The following is a 21401-nucleotide window of genomic DNA, read 5'->3' on the forward strand; positions in this document are numbered from 1 at the left end:
CTGACCTTCAATGCCATGTCATCAGAACCTGGAACCTGTTTTACGAAGCCAGCGTAGCAATTGCACATTTTCTTTATTGCCCCTCCCCCAATACATGAAACACTTTTTCATTACTCCCCTCCCTATAATATTTGAGCAGTACCTAAATAATGTTCATATTTTTAACAAAATTATTTGAGATTTATTGGAGATTATATAACAATGTTAATTTATCATGCCCCCCTATAGTGATTCCCCCACCCAACCTCTTTCAGTGTAATCTTTTCATGACCCACCTTAATCTTACCCTCTTACCCCCTGACCCCGACCCCCCCACCCTCCTAACTCCCATACTTCAGCCTAGAGCACTGGTAGCCCTCGCTCTACAATCACTTTGTGTTTCAGTCCTACAGACCATCATGTTCAGAAACGATGGAATGCAAGGAGGACATCATCATGGCTGCCCTCGAGCTGAGGATGTTGTTGTCTGTACTTCTTCTGTGCCAGCATCTGAACGTGGTAATCCACGCTTTCATGAACTGTCTTCAAGAACACTCCATCTGCCCTCATCACTTCTTGTCTGAACTGTTGACACTGCCCACAGCGATCTTTGTCAAGGGGACACTTTGCATTCAATGCTTTCACAATGCTACACGTGAAGAAGCTTTGTTCATGGCCAAAGTAGGACTTCTCCTCACTCATGGACGATGACCACTGGGACGCGCAGGTGTCTCCTCCTTTTGACCCAGACTCCTCTGTTTCCTCTAGATTCCACAATTTGGGAACATATATTTCCGGTTCGGTGTCATCTTTTGAGCAGCTACCTATTGACAACGAGAAATCCTCTTCGTCAACCTCGACTGTCATGTCTGCTCCGGCGCTGTAGCAACAATCCAGAATGATCACAATCTTCTCCACGTCCAGCTTGCTGAGTTCTCGTTTCAATCTCCTCGGGGTGATTGTATCGTTACCTTTCCCCAGTTTCAGTGACGTCTTGTCGTTGTGCCCAGAATAGAAGAAATAGAAGAAAGATGGGCCCTGGTTTTGGTGGATCTTTTTCTGCAGAGTGGAGAAAGCTTTTGTCACCTTTTCGTACATGGATCCTTCTGTAGCAGGGGTGATGACCCGTATGTTCTCCTTCCTGTGGCCAAAACAATACAGTCAAAACATCCTACAGACATCCTCTGTATCGCCAGGGCTCGCAATTTGGTAAACCGACACTAACCCCTAGATCCACTCCTGTAGTTCTCGCGATCTCAAATTACCTGCTCTTGATTTTCATGAAGATTTTATCGACCAATCAAACATCGAGATAAGGAAAAGGAAAATTGGTAAGGGGGGACTTGCCACTGCCAGTTTTTTATGGACCTGAAGACATCCTTTACACTCTCGGCTGCCGTCAGTGTGGAAGTGGCCATTACAAGAATCTTCAAATTTGCCCTCTAACCCCAAATGCAGTCACAGTTATATTTTTGTTTATGTCTTTGGGAATGCCATTATAGTGAGTTTTGAATAGGTTACGACTGACCGCGTTTCCCAATTTCGAGATTGCAGACTAACGGAAAATCACCCAACTTCTCCCTTACATTCATACTATACCAATTATATCTAACTGAAAATAGATGTAAGGGTTACCATGGTTACATGCTACTCACCTGATTCCGATGATGTCCTCACTCTGCAATGCCCTGCTCAGGTACTCAGCATCCTTGACAAACAGTTCCGTTACTTTGGGAGATTTGTCAAGCCCAGCCACAAGAATGGCATATGTGTTTTCATGGCCTGGAGAACATCGAGAAACATACCATTCTTTTGTAGACTCAGAGGTAGAGATAATGCTTTCACCTCAAGGAAACTAGAGTTAAATTCACTCATTGTCACTAAAATCGATACCGTAAGTAGGAATAATCCTTACTATTTACTTTTTAATCATGAAACTATGACATGTGTGATGCCTTGCTTAGCATTTCTATCGGTCAAAAGTCTGAAACATGATAATTTTTTATAAATCTTTGATTATAATTTTACGTGGAAGATGATTCTTTCAGAGGACAACTGTTCTAAAAAACGTGATTTTCCTTGTGTCCGCAGAGATTTCACATCCCTGCACTAAAGAGAATCACATTTGTTGACAGTTAAATACACAGATGTTTTGATGTTTTCTAAAAAAATCGCCTTCCTCACATACAAAGAAACTGCATAATAATCCATTTGGCATGTTTATTATGGCCCTGGGGTCACTTTACCCTTAATACACATCAATGTGGAAGTCACACTACCTATTGGGGAGAAGCATGGACCATGTCGGGGACAGTGTAGCCGGTCACGGCGGCCGATCTTCAAACACTGGATACAAAACACTGCACAGTGATCCGTACATGTCTCAGATAAGGGCTTCAACTTGGCTACAAAGAAGACAAAGTTATTATTTCATAACAGTATACTGAAAACTGGAAAAAAATTATCTACATGCAATAAAAATGTAAAGAAAAAAAAAGTCAACTGAAAACATAATGGCATCCTGCATGAGGTCGATCATCACACTTTAGTCACAAGTCCTTATAAAAAAATAGGAAAACCTTTGATATTTAAAAAGCTGCCTGTCGGTGGAGAATGTTGAAGACTAACTTAGTAGGAAGAATGATACTCACCTGCTGGAGAATTCTTGCACTGGTGACAACCTGAAATATAATGTTTCACACAATGATTAAATGACGAAGGCACCACATCATTGTCATGACAGTCAGCAATGTGGGGTCCACTCTATCCTGGAATCCCCATGGTGGATAGATGAAGCAGTGAGATGTTGCCTGGACGACTGGACACAAAATACTGCACATACACTGAGACACACTGGACAAAAACAGTTCACATTGTAAATGTGAAATAGCATGGTTGTAGGAGTCATCAACAATTGTTTGTTTGTGTGCTTGTTGTTTAATGCCACACTCAGCAATATTCAAGCTATATTTTGGTGGTCTGTAAATAATCGAGTCTGGACCAGATAATCCAGTGATTGATATCATGAGTGTGGATCTACGCAATTGGGATATGATGACATGCATCAACCAGGACAGCAAGCTTGACCACCCAATCCTGTTAGTCACCTCTTACGACAAGCATAGTCGCCTCTTATGACAAGCATAGTCGCCTGTTATGGCAAGCATGGGTTGCTGAAGACCAATTATAGCCCTGATCTTCATTGGTCTCATTATCAAGTGATCAAATTTTTCTGTAGTGGAGTGCATGTTAAATATAACAGGAATTTCTATTCTGTTAAAAGATCAATCATAGTTCAGGCTGTCCATGTTTGATTTTCTCAAATCTGACACTGAAATCCCGATCCCATCTTCCTGAGGCAAGGGTCCCAACTGACTGTAAAAGTCCAATTTCCACCCTTGCCGAACAGGGCTGGAAGTATGGAGTTACATTTTGGCTGGACTAACGAGTCAATGCATAGTCCACTCAAAATCATGTAACGAAATCAACATCCAGTCTGACTGCTGTGAAGATTCAGTCGATCGAAGGATTAGCAGAGCATTTGTACCGTCAAATGGGTGTCGACATATTTTCGTAATCTTTTCATGTTTTAATCAAGGTGCTCAAATGATTTGATGCACTTCACAAGGTAAGATCTTACTTATCGATCACATTGTCTTGACTGAACGCTGCCATTTTGTTTGAAGCAAATGCAAGTGATATAGGAGGTGGAATCTCATAACGAGGGACACAGAAGGGAAAAAACATGTAATAGCTACTGGTGACTCTACGATCAAGCCACGAAATTCCAGCTTAGCTCCCTAAAAGTCAGTTGCCTTTGGAAGATGTCCCCATCCACAATAGGCATAAGGTTAAGTGCATTGATATGGTGAACTTGTTGGAATCAAGAGATGTGTGCCACAAAATATTCCCAGTCATCAATCAATTAGATTTCTACCAGTACCAGGGACCAAGAATGTTATCATCAAGTGCTACTTATACACTAAGTATGGCATACCAACCTCCTGATTCACAACAAGTTCCATTACAGAAACTCACACTGAGAACATAACTTCAAACCTGATCACATCCATCAAGAAAAACAGACGAGGGGAGATAATCAACACACAAGTAACCAAGATACCACTAAACAGCCTACTTACCTGATTGATTGGTTTTATGTATATCTTTGTTCTTCTCCTCCTTGACTCTGATGTATTCTTCTTTACATTTGTTGCTGGTGTCGGGGGAGTCGACACAGAGCCAGAACTTGCTGAGCATCTGTGTGAAGCCGGTGACACTCTGGATGTAAGATATCACGTACATGCTCACTCGGGTGGACATGGCCGGATCTCCTCGCAGGTCCTCTGAACATGGGATTTGATAGAAATATTAGCTGCGGTAAACTGCATCTCTTTGACATTACTTAGATTCCAAGTAGATGAAACTTAAGGATGTCTGTTTATCTGTATCAAGTCCTGCATCCTGATAGATTGATATTGATTTTTTTCTCACTTAAAGCCTTGGCAAGTCTAGATCAAACTAAAGCAAGTCTAGTTTCCTTGATTCCAACCACAGCAGAAGAAAAAAGGTTCTTTTGAAAAACAAAAACAAAGTACAATTATTTCAAAGAAATATGGACTTTTAATATCTAAATGATTCAAATCTACCTAATGAAAAAGTTTAATGCTGCTTTGAACAGTATTCCAGTTAAATCATGTCAGCTTAATGTGAGAGGAAAGTCAGATATTTACCACTTTGGTGAAACCCACAAGTACAGGTATGGTACTGACAAACCCAGAAATGTCATCAGGGCGAACTGGGTATCGAACCCATGTTCATAGGTTTCTGACATACCCAGCAAATTACAGCGCCTTAGATGGCTGGGCCCCCAGTAATAATCCTGTAATAATTACCACTGCTTAACTGGTCAAAAGGTTAAGGGCTAATAAGGCCAAATAACAAAATTAGAAGTTTAGTCAACTTTAGGAAGAACTTCACCAAAGTCAGACTGATTGGCAGTTTTGGATGTGCTGAATTCTTATTCAGCTATTTTCATGACTATATGGATTTTCATGTAAAGCTGAAATCCTTTATCAGGAAGTTAGCTATTTCAGTGAAAGGCAGATGAAAAAAGACTACACACCCATGTAGGCAACTGGAAACAGCATGACAGTATTTTGTGTGGCCTTCTGTGTGGTTTTCTGTGTGGCCTTCTTACTGGCCTCCGCTTCTCCCTGCTTGACACACCTGAGTAGGGCATTGGCCACCTGTATGTCCACTGCATGGTCATATTTACAGTGAAACACACTACCAGCCTTTGACAGGCCTCCACTTGTCTCAAACACCTTGTTGTGTGAGAGAGACGTTTCTGTAAACAAACAAACACTTCTGTAGATACCTGATAATCATGTTGTCCATTCACACACACACTGTCAAATAGAGAATGATAAGGAGTGAAGATCTGAAACTGACGCTTAATGATAATAGTGTTTGTTTCTCTGTTGTTTAATGCTGCACTCAGCAATATTCCAGCTGCGTGAAGGTCTGTAAATAATCGAGTCTGGACCAAACAATCCAGTGAGTGACATCATGAGCATCGATCTTTGCAATTGGGTGAGGTGAGGTGAAATGGGATTTAACGTCGCGTCCAAGATTATAGCGACGTGCATGCACGTGTGTGTGTTTGTGGCTGCTTGTACTAGTCCGGACTGATGCCGATTTATAGTGTTAGCACACTGAGATACCATGCCGCAGTTTAACATGAATACCCCACTGAGACACAGTATACTGACTCCAAGCCGACCAGTCCTTGTTTTAGCCCTTTAACGTCGAACGCCAGACAGGGTAACAACAAGTACCATCTTTTAGCGTCTTTTGGTATGATGCGGCCGGGGATCGAACCCCGGACCTTCCGCTCTCCGGGCGGATGCTCTGCCACTAGACCACGGAGGCGGTCTTTCTTCGCAATTGGAATACAAAGACATGCATCAACCAAATCAGCGAGTAAGTCACCTCTTATGACAAGCATTGGTTGCTGAAACCCTAATCTAATCTGGACCTTCATTGGGGATGGCAACAGTGTGTTGTATTAACATAGTTAGTTGTGGTTGATAGTACTTACTAAAAACATCTCGGGTCTGAGTCACTTCTCCAATCTTATCCAGCAATGGATGGTTTCCTGCAACAAACTTGATAAATTATTTTATCTGAAGTGATCGTGATTTATTCTGGATTAATGGTCACTTTGACACAGTGATCAAGGTTACCATGGTTACTTTGCGATTTATCCTGTAGCTATCTTATATTATGAAGTACGAATCTCCTTACCGGTTTCAATATTGTGTTTATTCCACAGACAGATGATGAAATCACACTTGATGCTGCACAGGTCTGTCTGCATCAAGGACAAAGGCTTCAAAGATATCATCTTCTTTTCAGGCAACAAGCCATCAGATTGTTCACCTGAATAAACAAGAAGATATGAAGTATTAGATCATCTGATCACTACCCTTTGGTGTGGTAGGACTAAAAAAACAACATATCATGCTAATAGTACCAGTGCCATAGAAACTGAATTGACCAAATCAAGTCTTATCATAACCTTGAACAGAACAATCACCTTGACCTTTGGCTGATCTTGGCCTAACATTTTCGGACATGGCTTAAATACTATACTGAAACATCTTGAAAATGCATATTGGATGATTTTTTGTCATACAAAATGGCCACAAAAATCAAATGAAGTAGTTCTGGGTACTGAGGCATGACCCAGCAATGTCATTATACGGGTTTGAATCCCATTCGATTTGTTTCGAGACGCACCTGGGCGTGAAATTAAAAACTCATCTGTTCTGATTTCAAGATAAGGTTGATCACGCCCCCTCCAAGTGTTTCAGTTAAATTTGTTTTCGAAAATATAATTACCAACAAAGAAAGTACAACCTCAATGTTATGTGAACGTGTTATATCTATATCCTTGAACTTGACCACATTCATGACCTTGGCCTTCTTGTCACATGTGCCAAACAACTTCAAAAGGGTAATTTGGAAAATATCCATGGTAAAATATCCTGCTAATGTCATTCATGTTGGCAGAAGTTCAAATCAATTGTGATCACAATCCTGTCAAGTTCCAACCAACCTATCACAAAAGCACTAAGTCCTCTCCACTTGAGAAATAGAATCATGAAATATCGTGATGATTAATTAAAAAAGATAGATACATGTGTGCTAATACTTATACAGTGAAAACACGCCATATCAGGAATATTACTTGCAGGAATGATAAAACAGCAATGTCTCCTTTTCAAAGATTTAAATCCATTTTGCTAGCAATAAACATCATCACTGATATTTGGCAGTGTGTGCGGTGCACATTCATTACTAGCATGAACTAAAAGAAAAAAGAGGTGCAGATGTAGTGTTTAAAGTCCAATCGACCAAGTTTGATGATAAATATATCCGCTCACAGTCACCTGTTGATTTTTACCCAGATTGTAACCATGTGATCCAAACTTGATGATGTTTATCCCTAGCAAAGTATATATTTCTTGAAAAGCGCACTTTGCAGTTATTGTTATTACAGAAAATAATATCCCGCATTGCTGGAATGGCTTGTTTGCACTTTATAAGTATTAGCACACATGCAGTTATCTTTGTGATATTTCATGATTCTGTTTCAAGTGTCGAGGACTATGGGACAGCAATACGTCATGAAACATTTACACTGATATAGCCTCAATCAAATCATACCCAAGTCATTTAAGTGATGAACAAACAAACTAACCACTGAAGACATTTCTACCTTGTTGTGTAGCATGCTCTGAAAAAGGTGCATTCATAGTGCAAGTACCTTCCCCTGACTCGGGGTCATTCTTATCTCGACCTTCATCAGCTCCATTTGGTCTGGCCTTACTCTCTTGACCTTGCTCTGCACAGCCTTGACACAGCGGGTAGGCCAAGCCAGACACAGGCTTGTCACATCTTGGGGACTCGCACACATCTGACAGAGACGACAGAGAAGGATTACTAGCAAACCGAAGGTCAGCGCGGAAACACGACCCTAGGAGGTGTTGCTGAGTCTTGCTGGGTGGCTGCAGTTTCAAATCTTCGTAACAGCTCATGCAATAAGGTTCACATTCAGCCACACATTTCCGCCCACACGTCCTCTGGCATTCCTTTTCACTCACGGTAAACCCGGATGGTGAGCTGTAAGATCTTTTCATATTTATCGTTGGTCTGCTTCTGTCGGGTCCTTCTCCAAACAGTTCATCCGAGTTGACGGGCTCATGAATATCTGGTATTACAATAGTGTTCGTGTTGGTAGAATCAGATGCTCCTGGATGAGCTCTGCTGGAAGGACCTCCAGGTCGGGATTCCACACCCTGGACCTGACTTCTGTTGAGAGTGGTATCACCAGACGCGCTAGAGACGTTGTTGTTGTTGTTGTTGCTGCTGCTTTTGCCAAGCAGATTCAGCAGTGCAGGGGCCCGATTCAGGTACCCTGGGGGGCCACTGGCATGACGACTTCTCTCCCTTCTGCCTGTCTTTCTGAAACAGCTGCTGCACAGATCATGCCTTTCTGGGGTACCAAAAAACTCACAGCCAAGGGTTCTACATCGACTTGATAAGGAGTCATTTCCAGCAGTTTGAGGAAGACTTGGAGCACCCATTGTTAAAGTATCCAGATACTTATTGAAACAACTGCTGCATTGACCATTCTGTTCTTCTAGGCCGAAAAAATCACAGTTTTTTGTGGTGCATTTTATTTCACCCTTTTGAGCATGTTCAGCCACAGAAGACTTCTTTATTACCATCTTATCCATGATCTTACCAGCACTGTAACATTTTCTGCAAAAACCATGCAACTTTTGATATCCTGACTCGTTGCAACCAGTCACAGGACACACATGGAATGCAGACACCTGCCCCTCACTGTCAACTTGCCTCAAGTAGCACTGAAGACAAAGTCCATTGGCACTAGTACCTGAATTGCCACAGCCCGCAGTAAGACACTTTCTCCACACAGGGTTCACATACTGAGTTTCTTCACCAGGTCTGACATGGCTCCACTCTCGGGATGTTCCACTTGCTCCATCTTCAGAACCTGTGCCCTTGGAATGTCCTTGACCTTGAAATGTTCCAGTGGAATGTCCTTGACCTTGAAATGTTCCAGTGGAATGTCCTTCACCTTCCAACTGTGAATATTTCTTACGTTTTTCAAGACAGTCTTTACATAAATAGTCATTCTTAGCAAGACTGACATTTTCACAGTGAAGTGTGTTGCATCTGTGAGGATGAGTATTGTAACATTCATTGCATAAATGTCCTTTATCAATGCTCCCAAAATGAGGACAATTTTCTATCAAGCACTTGAATGGAGCAACAGGGTCAGATTCAACTGTCAAGTCTTGTTGGGAAACATCACTTATACTGATTTCTGGCAATGGATTATAATGAGCATGGTGACACATCTGACATCTGCCGTGATATGCTGGTACGCCAATACCAACACAGTCACTGTTGATGCATTCTGTGTAGTTCTCCATCTGTCACCATGACAACTCTGGTACTATGTATCTCATCATCTGGAACAAAACGGAAATTCCTTTCAGACGTGCATGTTGTTTTATGCAGCAGACAGCAATATTTCGGGAAAATCAAGGTCACCTGTAAATACATGCTGTGACAAACAAACCATGCATAGATGGAGAAATGCTGTTGGGGCACAAACACATGTAAATCAAACAAGTCACAAAGTCGGACCATCTAATCCACTTAGTTGCCCCTTATGAGTGAGTTTTAGCTTTTAGCAATATTCCAGCAATATCGCAGCGAGGGTCACAATAAATGGGTTTCACACAATGTAACCATATGGGGAATAGAACCGGGGTCTTTAGCGTGACATGCGAACGCTTTAACCACTAGGCTACCCGACCGCCCCTCCAGGCGAGTATCACAGGTGAGAAATGAGTGAGGGCTGGGACAGGTAACTCTGGTTGGGTAGATCCTGAGTAGGACAGGGGTGCCCACAGCACTATCCTGACCTGTGGTTTGTCACATGATATATTGTTAAATGACAATAATTTGTGACCATTCACAAATCTCTTCCAACTTAAATATCTTTGAGTAAGGATACAAAACTGTTGAACAGTCAACTTGGGTGTATGCATGATCATGTGTATCTTAATAGTTTTTGCCAGGGCTCCAGCATAACAATTACAGATTGGACATTGTGTTCTCAAGTCTTGAGACCTGTAGCAAGTACGCAGGTAGGGTTAGGTACCCAGCTAGGTAGTATATTTGGACACAGCCCAGCCCTAAATTGAGGCAATATGTCCTTCTGGGTAAATATGATACGAAATGTTTTAAATAATGTGTTGACGCTGGTCATTCAAGTGGCAAGCATTACATGAACAAACACTGACAACTCGTCAATACTTTTTTGTATCACTGTGTACGGATCAGGCAATTTGTGAAATGGTAAGCCAATTTGTGAATATATCTTGTGAACAGAGAAGGCCTATATGTGTGTGAAAGTGTCAGCTAATACTTTTGTAAACGAGTAATGCAGTTTGTGAACAAATTGACTACAACGGTTAACTTATTAAGAAGTTATTATTTTATCCTAGTGATCGAAAATAGGACATACACGTTGTATTCTCCTGTCACTCAGTATCACGATGTTTCATACCATATACCAAGTCCTCCCCAGAGTCACAGAACCAGAATTATACACGCCACAGAACAGTATTATACACCCTATCACCCACATACCTTTTAATTACAAAGTTGGTCTTGCATCAATTTTTAGACAGTTGTAGCAAACTTCTTGCTCATTCTTCTTCCTGAATACGTCAAAGGGAAGTCACTCTTGCAATATCACTGAAGAAATTATTATTGCAGACCACTATCTATAATTCGTTCCTGACAAAATTCCGTGATACAACTAAATGACGACAAAGCATCGTCGTGTTTCGCACATTACGCCCAAATATATTTGCGTCAGTCCCATGCAAAATCAGTAAAATAAACTAACAATGGTCAATATCTAGCTGTGTGTCCAGAGGAAAATAACATGGCGAAAAACAAGACATATTTAACAAAACAATGAAACAGATATCTAACATAGACGATGTCATGAAATCTCGAAAACTTGAGGGCCTTCTAACATTCTTTTATGTGACCTACATAATCAGTTAACTTGCTGGTGACTCTCTCTGTCAGGGAGGTAATTATTGACCAGGTATCTTTGTCATTGTTTTTTTTTTTTAAATGTGTTAGACCTAGAAATAACAAGAACTTGTCCAACAGGCAAACATCTTGTTTTTTCTAGTGACCTAGTCGTCTTTGTTTCCATTGTCAGAATACCAATGAATACTCTTTACAATTGTCTGTTTACATTATACACAATAATTGCTCCCTCGACTCGAAACTTCTCTTTCGACCGAAAAATAGCGGGTACTGGCTAAAACGGCTCCTGGCCAAAACGACTCATGTTTTGTTCAGAAAAAACGGCCCTGTCAAAGAAAGACAACGAATACGATAGAAATTGGCGCTTATGTGTTTAACCTCGTATTCAATCATGTATAAAACATCATAGATCTAGATAATTTTTCAAACATATCAGGCATGTTACAAACACTTTTGCAGACATTATAAAGAAATTAATTTGTACAGTGTAGAGATCTACCTAGCTAAACATTGTTCAAAACAAGGGGGGCGGTCGGGTTGCCTAGTGGTTAAAGCGTTCGCTCGTCACGCCGAAGACCCGGGTTCGATTCCCGACATGGGTACAATGTGTGAAGTCCATTTCTGGTGTACCCCGCCGTGATATTGCTGGAATATTGCTTAAAGCGACGTAAAACCGTACTCACTCACTCACTCACTCAAAACTAGGGACACAGATCGAGTATCAAATCGTCTGAGGTACAGGAACTCACTGTGCGAAAGTGGGGTTGATACAGTCACAGAGCCGTGAATCCTGTGTCACTGCGTTAGCCGTCTTGAGAAAACAGATTAATTAGTCCACAGATTAGGTGATTACTTAACAATCGGATTAACACACACTCCTAGTGTAATCCCCCAACAGGTTAATTGTTTGATTGAGATTCTAACTATTTGATTGTCTTCTAGCTATTACTGTTACCATTGTTCGCAAATAAGTTCAGGTGATGAAATCTCCATGTGTGTTGCCTTGTTCCTTCACACCATAAAGTTTCTCTAAAATAATACAATTTAAAAGGGGTGGTCGGGTAACCTAGTGGTTAAAGCGTTCGTTCGTCACGAAGAAGACCCGGGTTCGATTCCCGACATGGGTACAATGTGTGAAGCCGTGATATTGCTGGAATATTGCAAAAAGCGGCGTAAAACCATACTCACTCACTAAAAATGTATGTTGCCGTTTTCGCCAATCTGTTTGGGATGTTTTCGCAATGACCATTTTGGCAGAGGGCCGTTTTAGCCATAGCGCAAATAGCGACAACACGAAAACAGAGTGCTCGGTTTATTTCGAAGAAGTAATTTGTTTCGTACTCGGAGACAACTACTCTACCGCGTGTCTTGTGGCTGTAGGTGCCTTATTTTATACATTTGTTGTTTATTTGACTGTATCTCTGTCGGCCAAACTCCAAGTAGAACGCAAGTGACGGATTGTTATGTTCATGTCATGTGTCATAACTCAATAACATCCCGACATCATGCTTACATAGACGTGCTAACAATGCATCTGTTGACATTGTCACGTTGCCTCCAGTTGTCATGGCTATTTTTGTGCCTTTGTTTCACATAACGACAAAGAGAAAAAGGATTCCTACTTGTGATAGATGAAATAGTGAAGTATGGTATCATTTGTCATGTTATGTTGACGTTAAAGGATCAGATACATATTTTACATTTTTGAATGATAAACATGACAACTTAATATATGATGTAGTGTGATATGCATGATTTAATTTTATGGAGTATGTACAATCGTCATGGGCATCGCAATAATTTCTGTTAACGTTACTGTCAACTAACTCATGTTCATTCACAGGAGGGGCGGTCGGGTAGCCTTGTGGTTAAAGCGTTCGCTCGTCACGCCGAAGACCTGGGTTCGATTCCCGACATGGGTACAATGTGTGAAGCCCATTTCTGGTGTCCCCCGCCGTGAAATTGCTGGAATATTGCTAAAAGCGGCGTAAAACCAAACTCATTCATTCATTCACAGGACTTCTTAGAGAAATTCATGCATATTCATTGTACCGACCCCCCTTCATGGCAGAAGGCTAAGAGGGTATGAATCAGGAAATGGGCGCGGTGAGGCGCCTTTTTGTCCAGGCTGTCAGTTATTATAGTGCCTGTTCCCTCTTTGGTCGGATGTGGTCCTGAACGAGGGACATTGGGAATCTCACCCTCATGTCTTTTGATATCAAATATATCAATATGAGTTAGTAAAAGTGTTTTTCCACTTTTATCAACAAGTGTTGATATATTTGATGTCAAAAGACATGAGCGTGAGATTTTATTTATCATCCAACATCATTCTTCCAACTTTTTCAGTTTTTAGACAGTAATAAGCAGTGTCTAAGTGTAAAAACTACTGCTCACAGCTTCAGAAGCAGAGCCATTAGTGATGTCATTTGATTGTCACATCATGGTAACCAATGATGTCAGAATGGTCTGCAAAGCATTGTGATGCAATTTCTCCCAAGCGATATCTCCTGTGGGAGCCAGTTTTGGATGATGAAATAACTTTATTGACCATTCTATGGTTATATTTCAGTGATTGACCTCGAAATGATTATGCATGATTTTTGCTAAAAAGTTCCGTGGTTTATTATATATATGATGCATACAGTTCTCTACCCACACATGCCAAATGGGGGCAAAATTCACTGTGCAGAGTTGCATCCCTTGGGGATGACAGAACCAAGCTCCTTCCCAGCGTGTGACACCTTCGTTACACTCTCGGTAACATCGCTGCCACCAGTGTGGGCATGGCCATTACACAAATCTTGAAATTTGCTCTCTAACCCCATGTAGTAACGTTTATATTTTTGTTTATGTCTTTGTGAATGCAGTCACAGTTAATTTTGAAAAGGTTTACTACTGACCATATTTCCCAGATGAATATACCTTTTTGTTTGTTTGATCGGATTGGTTCAAGATTGCAGACGGACAGAAAATCAACCAACTTCTCCCTTATATTCTTGCTATACCAATTACATAATAGTTGTAATGAAACAGAATTTCAAACTGACAAAGAAAATAATTAAGCAGGGGTAAGAGTATTCGGTGTCACGGCAGTCATCACTTGTTTGTAAACATAACAGTCAGTCGATTGCAAGTTCTACTCCAAGCATGGTTGTAGCCTATCACAGTGGGGAGCTTTGACTTGTGGCGGCTATAGTGTAGAGAGCTCCGCAAACGGTATATCGTTGTGAGGAGCTTGTGCCAGAACCTATGATCATGGGTTCGAATCCAGGTTCTCCCCATTTATGTTTTCTAGGGTGGCAGCACCATACCTGTACTTGTGAGTTTCACCAAAATGGTAAACGTCTGAGACCTGCATCACTACAGGCTTTCCACCTTGATGTAACTTGAATACTGTTAAATGTAGCGATAAACCCAACCCACTTACTGACTGCCAAGTGTTTATGAAACCACATGCATGATACACTTTCTATGTTATTTCCAGTGTGCTAGTGTAATTAATTTTCATGACTTTTCATTATTGTAAATATCAATAAGAATTGGCATAGGGATTTTGTAAACATTCTGGAAAATGTATATAATTTCAAAAGTTATGTGGATTTGAAATTAATGTATGGAAATAGCAAACAAAATGCATACATAATGCATACATAATGCATACATAATGCTCCAGTTGACAGCCATTTCCTCCTTACTGTGCACAGGAATTAATCTATTCCTCACATAATCTATCACCATAATAAATATGAAAATAATATCACATTTTAATCACATGAGGGATTTGAAGCTACATGATCTGATGATGCCAGTATGTTAATATAATAATAACTGTAGAAAATAATTTATGCAGCACTGAACGATGGGAGTTCATGGTCAATTATGAAAGTTAAGCAAGCCCTTGTTGTGTTTGTCTGTCATGCTGTGTAAGATGTAAACGCTTCTCCTCAGAAACCACTCAAACCTTGCATCCTTGTTCTAAACAAAGATGACACACTGATTTTCAATATGGACTCCATAGCAGTCATATAAATTTAGTTCTATCATATTTGTTCCATTTTTTGCAATATTTTCAATTTTGACCTTGCTTTGACCATGTTCTTAAATTCTCGCAATAGGCATATTTGGCTCTTGAAGCCTCTCCCTTGAAATATGCTGGCATAGCAGTATGAGGGAGCTAACCTTTCTCATGTATGTTGCTCCTTACGATGCAGGCGAGAGTTAAGGAACTTGATTTAACTTGCACCAAAAACGTAACGTAACAATTGCTGAAAATGTAATAGGAACATGTGCACATAGTCTTGAAGTACCCACAGTTAATTCACGTCAAATCTAAGAAAGCACGACAAATTACACACAAAACAGGGTTTAGTGATGTAGTATAGTGAATGAACTTGAGAGGTATTGAAAGTGTTCAAAGATCAATTCTGTGTGGACACAAACTTATTTGATGCATGTAGACATAAATATTTGGTTGCATTGTTCAATAATAGGTTGCAATGGTGCATGTTTTATATAGATAAATTGAGCCCTGTTATAACATCCCATTTTGTTAAGATCATTAGATATTAATGTTAGTTAAAGTCCTCAGTATTTATGCAGACATTTTAGACATGTTAATTACTACGTTCTAGTTTTGAAACTTTGGGCTGACATCATGAACTTGGCTAATGTTGTTTTTTTATTTATTGACATAATGCGGCTGAATTTGAATCTTACTAATCTTGCTAAATGATTTTTAAAGATGTGCTCAGTGAAATCCACTGCACCCATTATTTGTATTGACCCATATTTTAGTTGAACCTTTTGTAAACAAGATTTTAAGGTGTCAGTATCAACATAAGTTGTATCTGGTGCACAAATCGGTGTGATCCGTTGGTGAGATAGGTGTAATTGTAGTATACGATACCATTACACAACCTGATGCAGCCAGTTGCTAGCCTCACTCACCCACCCACCAACCCACCCACCCACTCACTCACTCACTCATTCATTGCAGGGTGACCCCTCATCGCCCCCTGCTTGGCTAGCCCGGCATGATCGAGTCTCGCAGCTGCTGCGTGCCAACACATGCCAAGAATGCTTTCGATGTCATGCAAGACCTGCGGCGGCAGCAGCAACTCTGCGACGTCATCCTGTGCGTGGATGGCGCCAAGTTCCATGCACATAAAGTGGTCCTAGCAGGCTGCAGCCCGTACCTGCGGGCCATGTTCACCAACGGGATGCTGGAGACAGACAGCGACTGTGTCCAGATACACGGCGTGGAGCCGACCACCATGGAGATGCTGCTTGACTTCATGTACACAAGTAACATAGAAATTAATGTGGAGAATGTGCAGAGTATTCTCCAGGGGGCCAGTCTCCTGGGACTACACTCACTCAGGACCATCTGCTCACATTTCCTACAGACACAGTTGGTGGCATCCAACTGCTTGGGTAAGTTGGCATGTGGACGTGACGGACTGTGTCTGTTACAGTAGCTTAGTGGTGTGAAGACATATTTGAGTTTTTTAGTTTAGGTATTTTAGGATACGAATATGTCAAAACTGAATTGAATATTGTTCTGTATTTTATTACCTATGAGGGCAAACATTTGGGGTTCATAAAAATCATATGTACCCTAGGGTCATATCGTGTCACGAGACAACAGCGTGTTGTTTCCGTCATCCGGACAGCATTGTTGACGTCATTGAATCTTATTGTGACGTGAGGTTGGAATGACGTCACACTGGAAATGATGTCAAAGCTGAAGATTGTTGACGTCATTCGACAAATTGTGGTTCCGCTACTGTAGGCTAACACTAAATTTTGTCTCTGTAGGTAGACATCTTCTTTGGTAATAAATTGAACATTGTATGAGTGTTCATGTCATACTATATTTACCATGTTTACTTCACAAGTGTCTAAATTCCGGTATTTCCCGACTCGTGTCGTAAACATAGTGGGACATGAACACTCATTTAATACATTGTATCCTTTATTATCATGTCTTGATGTGAGGGGGCACGGGTATCCCAGTCGTCAAAGGCGCCACGATTCGCTGTGCAGAGAAATCTATGATTATGGGTTCGAATCCTGGTTCGCCCCGATTATGTTTCTAGGTTTGTCAGCACCATACCCGTGCTCGTGGGTTTCACCTAAGTGGTAAACGTCTGAGACCTGCATCACTTCGGGCTTTCCTCCCACGTAAAGCTGACACACCGTGATATAACTGGAATAATGTTAAAAGCGGCGTTAAACCCAACTCACTCACTCACTCACTCACTCTTGATGTGAAGAAAAAGCTATGGCTGTTCCAGTTATCTCTGATTGTTGCAAGCAAGTTAGGGCAGCCCCGCCCGGCTCATATCAGCATGGTCATACTGGCTACACTGTCTATTACAACACTTCATCATATGATCTATGATTTTGTAGGCAGCTGCATCATTATGTTTTCTCTGTACCAGTTTGCAGAAACCGGGCACAGGTGACTCACTGGTGTTAGTAGTTGTAACTGTAAGGCAATAATCCAGAGTTGTGTCCCTTAGACCTTTCAGGATCAGCAGATTATTGATTCAAATCCCCGATTCCTCCAGTTATGGTCCCTTAGCTATCAGCACCACCCCCGTATTCCCTGTGTTTCAACAGCCTGCGTCACTGTGAAAATTTCCTCCCACATGAAGATGATACTCCATGATAAAATGGGAATGTTTACATCTCTCATTCACTGAAATGGGTGGTGGGGTAGCCTCATGGTTAAAGCATTCACTCGTCTTGTCAGAGACCCCAGTTCGATTCCCACATGGGTACAGTGTGTGAAGCCCATTTCTGGTGTCACCCGCTGTGACTTAATTTTACATTTGACATTGTATTGTGAGGTCATTGTCACGAGTGCAAATACATGAAAATCGGAGAAGTGAACAGGTAAGATATGGTAGCCAAAACGATGAAGCACAGACTCTATAGCGCATGGTAAGAGGAAGCATGTTTTATAGTTTGTCTGACCAAAGATCATTCAAGTTATCATACTTTTGTCAGATTGAATTAATACATAATCTTGCAGGTTACATGGTTCATTCTTGGTAATATATTTAGTGCAAATGACGAAATTGCTCAATCCGTGATCGGAAAACTTTATTATTTATGATTGACAATAACTTTCACACTTCAGGTATTTTACAGGACACTTTAATAACTATCGCTGGGGGGGCGGTCGGGTAGCCTAGTGGTTAAAGCGTTCGCTCGTCACGCCGAAGACCCGGGTTCGATTCCCGACATGGGTACAATGTGTGAAGCCCATTTCTGGTGTCCCCCGCCGTGATATTGCTGGAATATTGCTAAAAGCGGCGTAAAACCGTACTCACTCACTCACTATCGCTGGGGTCACACTTGGGTGGGCCTGTCAAGGTGACTGAAGTAATTAGTGTCAAGCGCTTCACTAAGTACCACAGAGCACAACCGTCTCGTGTACAAGAGATAGTAGGCCGTTGTGTGTAGACGTTAAGTTTGTTACTAGTGATATTGTTGGAATATTGCTAAAAAAAAAGTGGCGTATAACCGTACTCACTCATTCACTGTAACAGAATTCCACTGCCTGAATCTGCCCTATTCTCCATGTTTGCAGGCATCCAGCATTTTGCAGACATGTACACCTGTACAGAGCTAGAAGCAATTGCAAGACAATTCATCTATCAGAACTTTCTTGAGGTCGTGCGAACAGAGGAGTTTTTTGACCTCGCAGAAGAGAGGCTTCTCCAGTTGTTGAAAAGTGATAAACTTCAGGTGATGACAGAGAGCCAGGTGTTTGAGGCAGCATCTGCGTGGCTGCAGTGGGACCCTGTGTGTCGTCTCGACAAGGCCTGCACCGTTCTCCAAAACATCCGACTTGCTTTACTCGAGTTGCCCTACTTGGAAAATGTTGTGTTAAAATCAGAGTTTTTTCGTACGTGTCCAAAGTGCCAGTTGTTCATCAGCAAAGCGATTCGAACAAAACAGGACTTGACGGCCATGCAGCTTGTGACCCCCCGAGCCCAGCCCCCGTGTATATATGTGGTGGGGGGCAGGAACAGCTCAGACTGCCAGCTGAAGAGTGTGGAGAGATATGACTTTCTGACTGATCAGTGGATGTCCATGGTAGGCCCTGGAGGGAGAATCGTCACACAAATGCCTTCCTCTGTTGTCGTGTGATATGTGTATTTGTTGTTGAGAACATGTTAATGATGATCATTAGTTGTACAGAAATCAGAAAGAATGACAGAGTTAAGGATTCAGGGAAACCCTGTAATTTATGATGGCACCATTCCCAGTGAAATAATCCGCTTAAGATGATAACTTTTCAAGATTCAAGAAATTAGCAAAACTTTCAAATGTGTTCATATGAACAAACAGTGTCTGACCGTACTAGCAGGGTTTGGACTAAATTGATCTGAACTAAAGGATCTAGACTAACTGGGTATGAACTAAAGGAATAGACTAACTGGGTCTTAACTAAAGGATCTAGACTAACTGGGTCTGAACTAAAGGGATGTTGACTAATTTAGTCTGAACTAACAAGGTCTGAACTAAAAGGATCTAGACTAACTGGGTATTAACTAAAGGATCTAGACTAACTGGGTCTGAACTAAAGGATCTAGACTAACTGGGTCTGAACTAAAGGATCTAGACTAACTGGGTCTGAACTAAAGGGATGTTGACTAACTGGGTCTTAACTAAAGGATGTTGACTAATTTGGTCTGAACTAACAAGGCCTGAACTAAAAGGATCTAGACTAACTGGGTCTTAACTAAAGGATCTAGACTAACTGGGTCTTAACCAAAGGATCTAGACTAACTGGGTCTGAACTAAAGGGATGTTGACTAATTTGGTCTGAACTAACAAGGCCTGAACTAAAGGGTCAGGACTAAATGGGTTTGAACTAAAAGGGTCCAGACTAACTGGGTCTGAACAAAAGGGATGTTGACTAATTTGGTCTGAACTAACAAGGCCTGAACTAAAGGGTCAGGACTAACTGGGTGTGAACTAAAAGGGTCTAGACTAACTGGGTCTGAACTTAACAGAAGTTGACTAATTTGGTCGGAACTAAATGGGTCTGAACTAAAAGTGTCTAGACTAACTGGGTCTCAACTATAGGATCTAGACTAACTGGGTCTGAACTAAAGGGATGTTGACTAATTTGGTCGGAACTAAATGGGTCTGAACTAAAAGGATCTATACTAACTGGATCTGAACTAAAAGGGTCTAGACTAACTGGGTCTGAACTAAAAGGGTCTATACTAACTGGATCTGAACTAAAGGATCTAGACTAATTGGGTCTGAACTAAAGGGATGTTGACTAATTTGGTCTGAACTAACAAGGTCTGAACTAAAGGGTCTGAATTAACAAGATCCGAACTAACAAGATCCGAACTAAAGGAATATGGACTAATTGGGTCTGAACAAACAGGATCTAGACTAAAGGGATCTGAACAAAAGGGATCTGAACTAAAGGGATGGTCTGAAGAGGATTTGCTGTACTCCAAGATTACATAGCCATGTTTGTTGACCATATTTTTCTCCACCACTTCTTGTATATTTTAGCCCAGTATGAACATCGCCCGGACGGCGGTAGGGGCCACCAGCCTGGAGGGGATGCTGTTTGCAGTGGGAGGGGAGTGTGCGCTGGTCGACACTCAGGAGGACACCCTCTACCTCCGCTGTGTGGAGTGCTATGACCCAGTCATGAAGCAGTGGATACCCAAGACAGAGATGAAGGTTGCAAGGTCGTTTGTTGCAGTGGCAGCTGTAGCAGGGGTCTTGTATGCGATAGGTATGTTGTCACATGCTTTCCTACAGAAGGGGGCACGGGTGTCCCAGTCGTCCAAGTTCCCAAGTTCCGTATTTGGATGTGCAGAGGTGCGATACTTGAGCATGCTAGAAATCTTTGATCATGGGTTTGAATCCTGCTTCACCTCAGTTATGTTTCTAGGTTTGTCAGCACCAACCCATTCTTGTTGGTTTCACCTTAGTGGTCTGAGACCTGCATCACTTCAGGCTTTCCTCCCTCATTAAGCTGTAATATAACTGGAATCCTGTTCAAAGTTGCATTAAAACCAACTCACTCACTGACTCACAGATTATCACTCCCACTGAAGGAAAGTTTACTTTTTTTAAGTCCAGTGAGAGCTGGTGGATTGTGTGTCGTTGTGCAAGGGCAGCACGGGTTGTAGCTCATGCTGTCGACCACAGATTCAACTATTTACAGGCTACCAGTCTACTTTTGCAAATTTAGG

General features: G+C 41.5%; 2 protein-coding genes across 2 annotated transcripts in view; one reads left to right on the forward strand and one right to left on the reverse strand.

The window, feature by feature from the left end:
* Window positions 1-323: 323 nt before the first annotated feature.
* LOC124147847 lies at window positions 324-11175 on the reverse strand. The gene is made up of 10 exons (XM_046518647.2): window positions 10738-11175; window positions 7814-9548; window positions 6289-6423; window positions 6083-6139; window positions 5105-5329; window positions 4122-4325; window positions 2631-2660; window positions 2259-2384; window positions 1635-1761; window positions 324-1120 (listed from the first exon to the last, which is right to left on the reverse strand). Exons 2-10 carry the CDS (start codon window positions 9507-9509, stop codon window positions 403-405), a joined length of 3318 nt encoding a protein of 1105 aa, XP_046374603.1. The 5' UTR covers window positions 9510-9548; window positions 10738-11175; the 3' UTR covers window positions 324-402.
* A 1256-nt stretch (window positions 11176-12431) lies between these two features.
* The window catches only part of LOC124147855 (kelch-like protein 12), a 13727-nt gene continuing 4757 nt past the window's right edge, over window positions 12432-21401 (forward strand). Inside the window, exons 1-4 of the mRNA XM_046518660.2 lie at window positions 12432-12530; window positions 16154-16590; window positions 18758-19266; window positions 20710-20938. Coding sequence (XP_046374616.1) covers window positions 16191-16590; window positions 18758-19266; window positions 20710-20938 — 1138 coding nt within the window. The 5' untranslated portion in view covers window positions 12432-12530; window positions 16154-16190. The remainder of the gene's footprint in view (window positions 12531-16153; window positions 16591-18757; window positions 19267-20709; window positions 20939-21401) is intronic.

The sequence above is a fragment of the Haliotis rufescens genome, unplaced genomic scaffold (genome assembly GCF_023055435.1).
Source record: "Haliotis rufescens isolate VD_foot unplaced genomic scaffold, xgHalRufe1.0.p SCAF_1, whole genome shotgun sequence".
Taxonomy (NCBI): domain Eukaryota; kingdom Metazoa; phylum Mollusca; class Gastropoda; order Lepetellida; family Haliotidae; genus Haliotis; species Haliotis rufescens.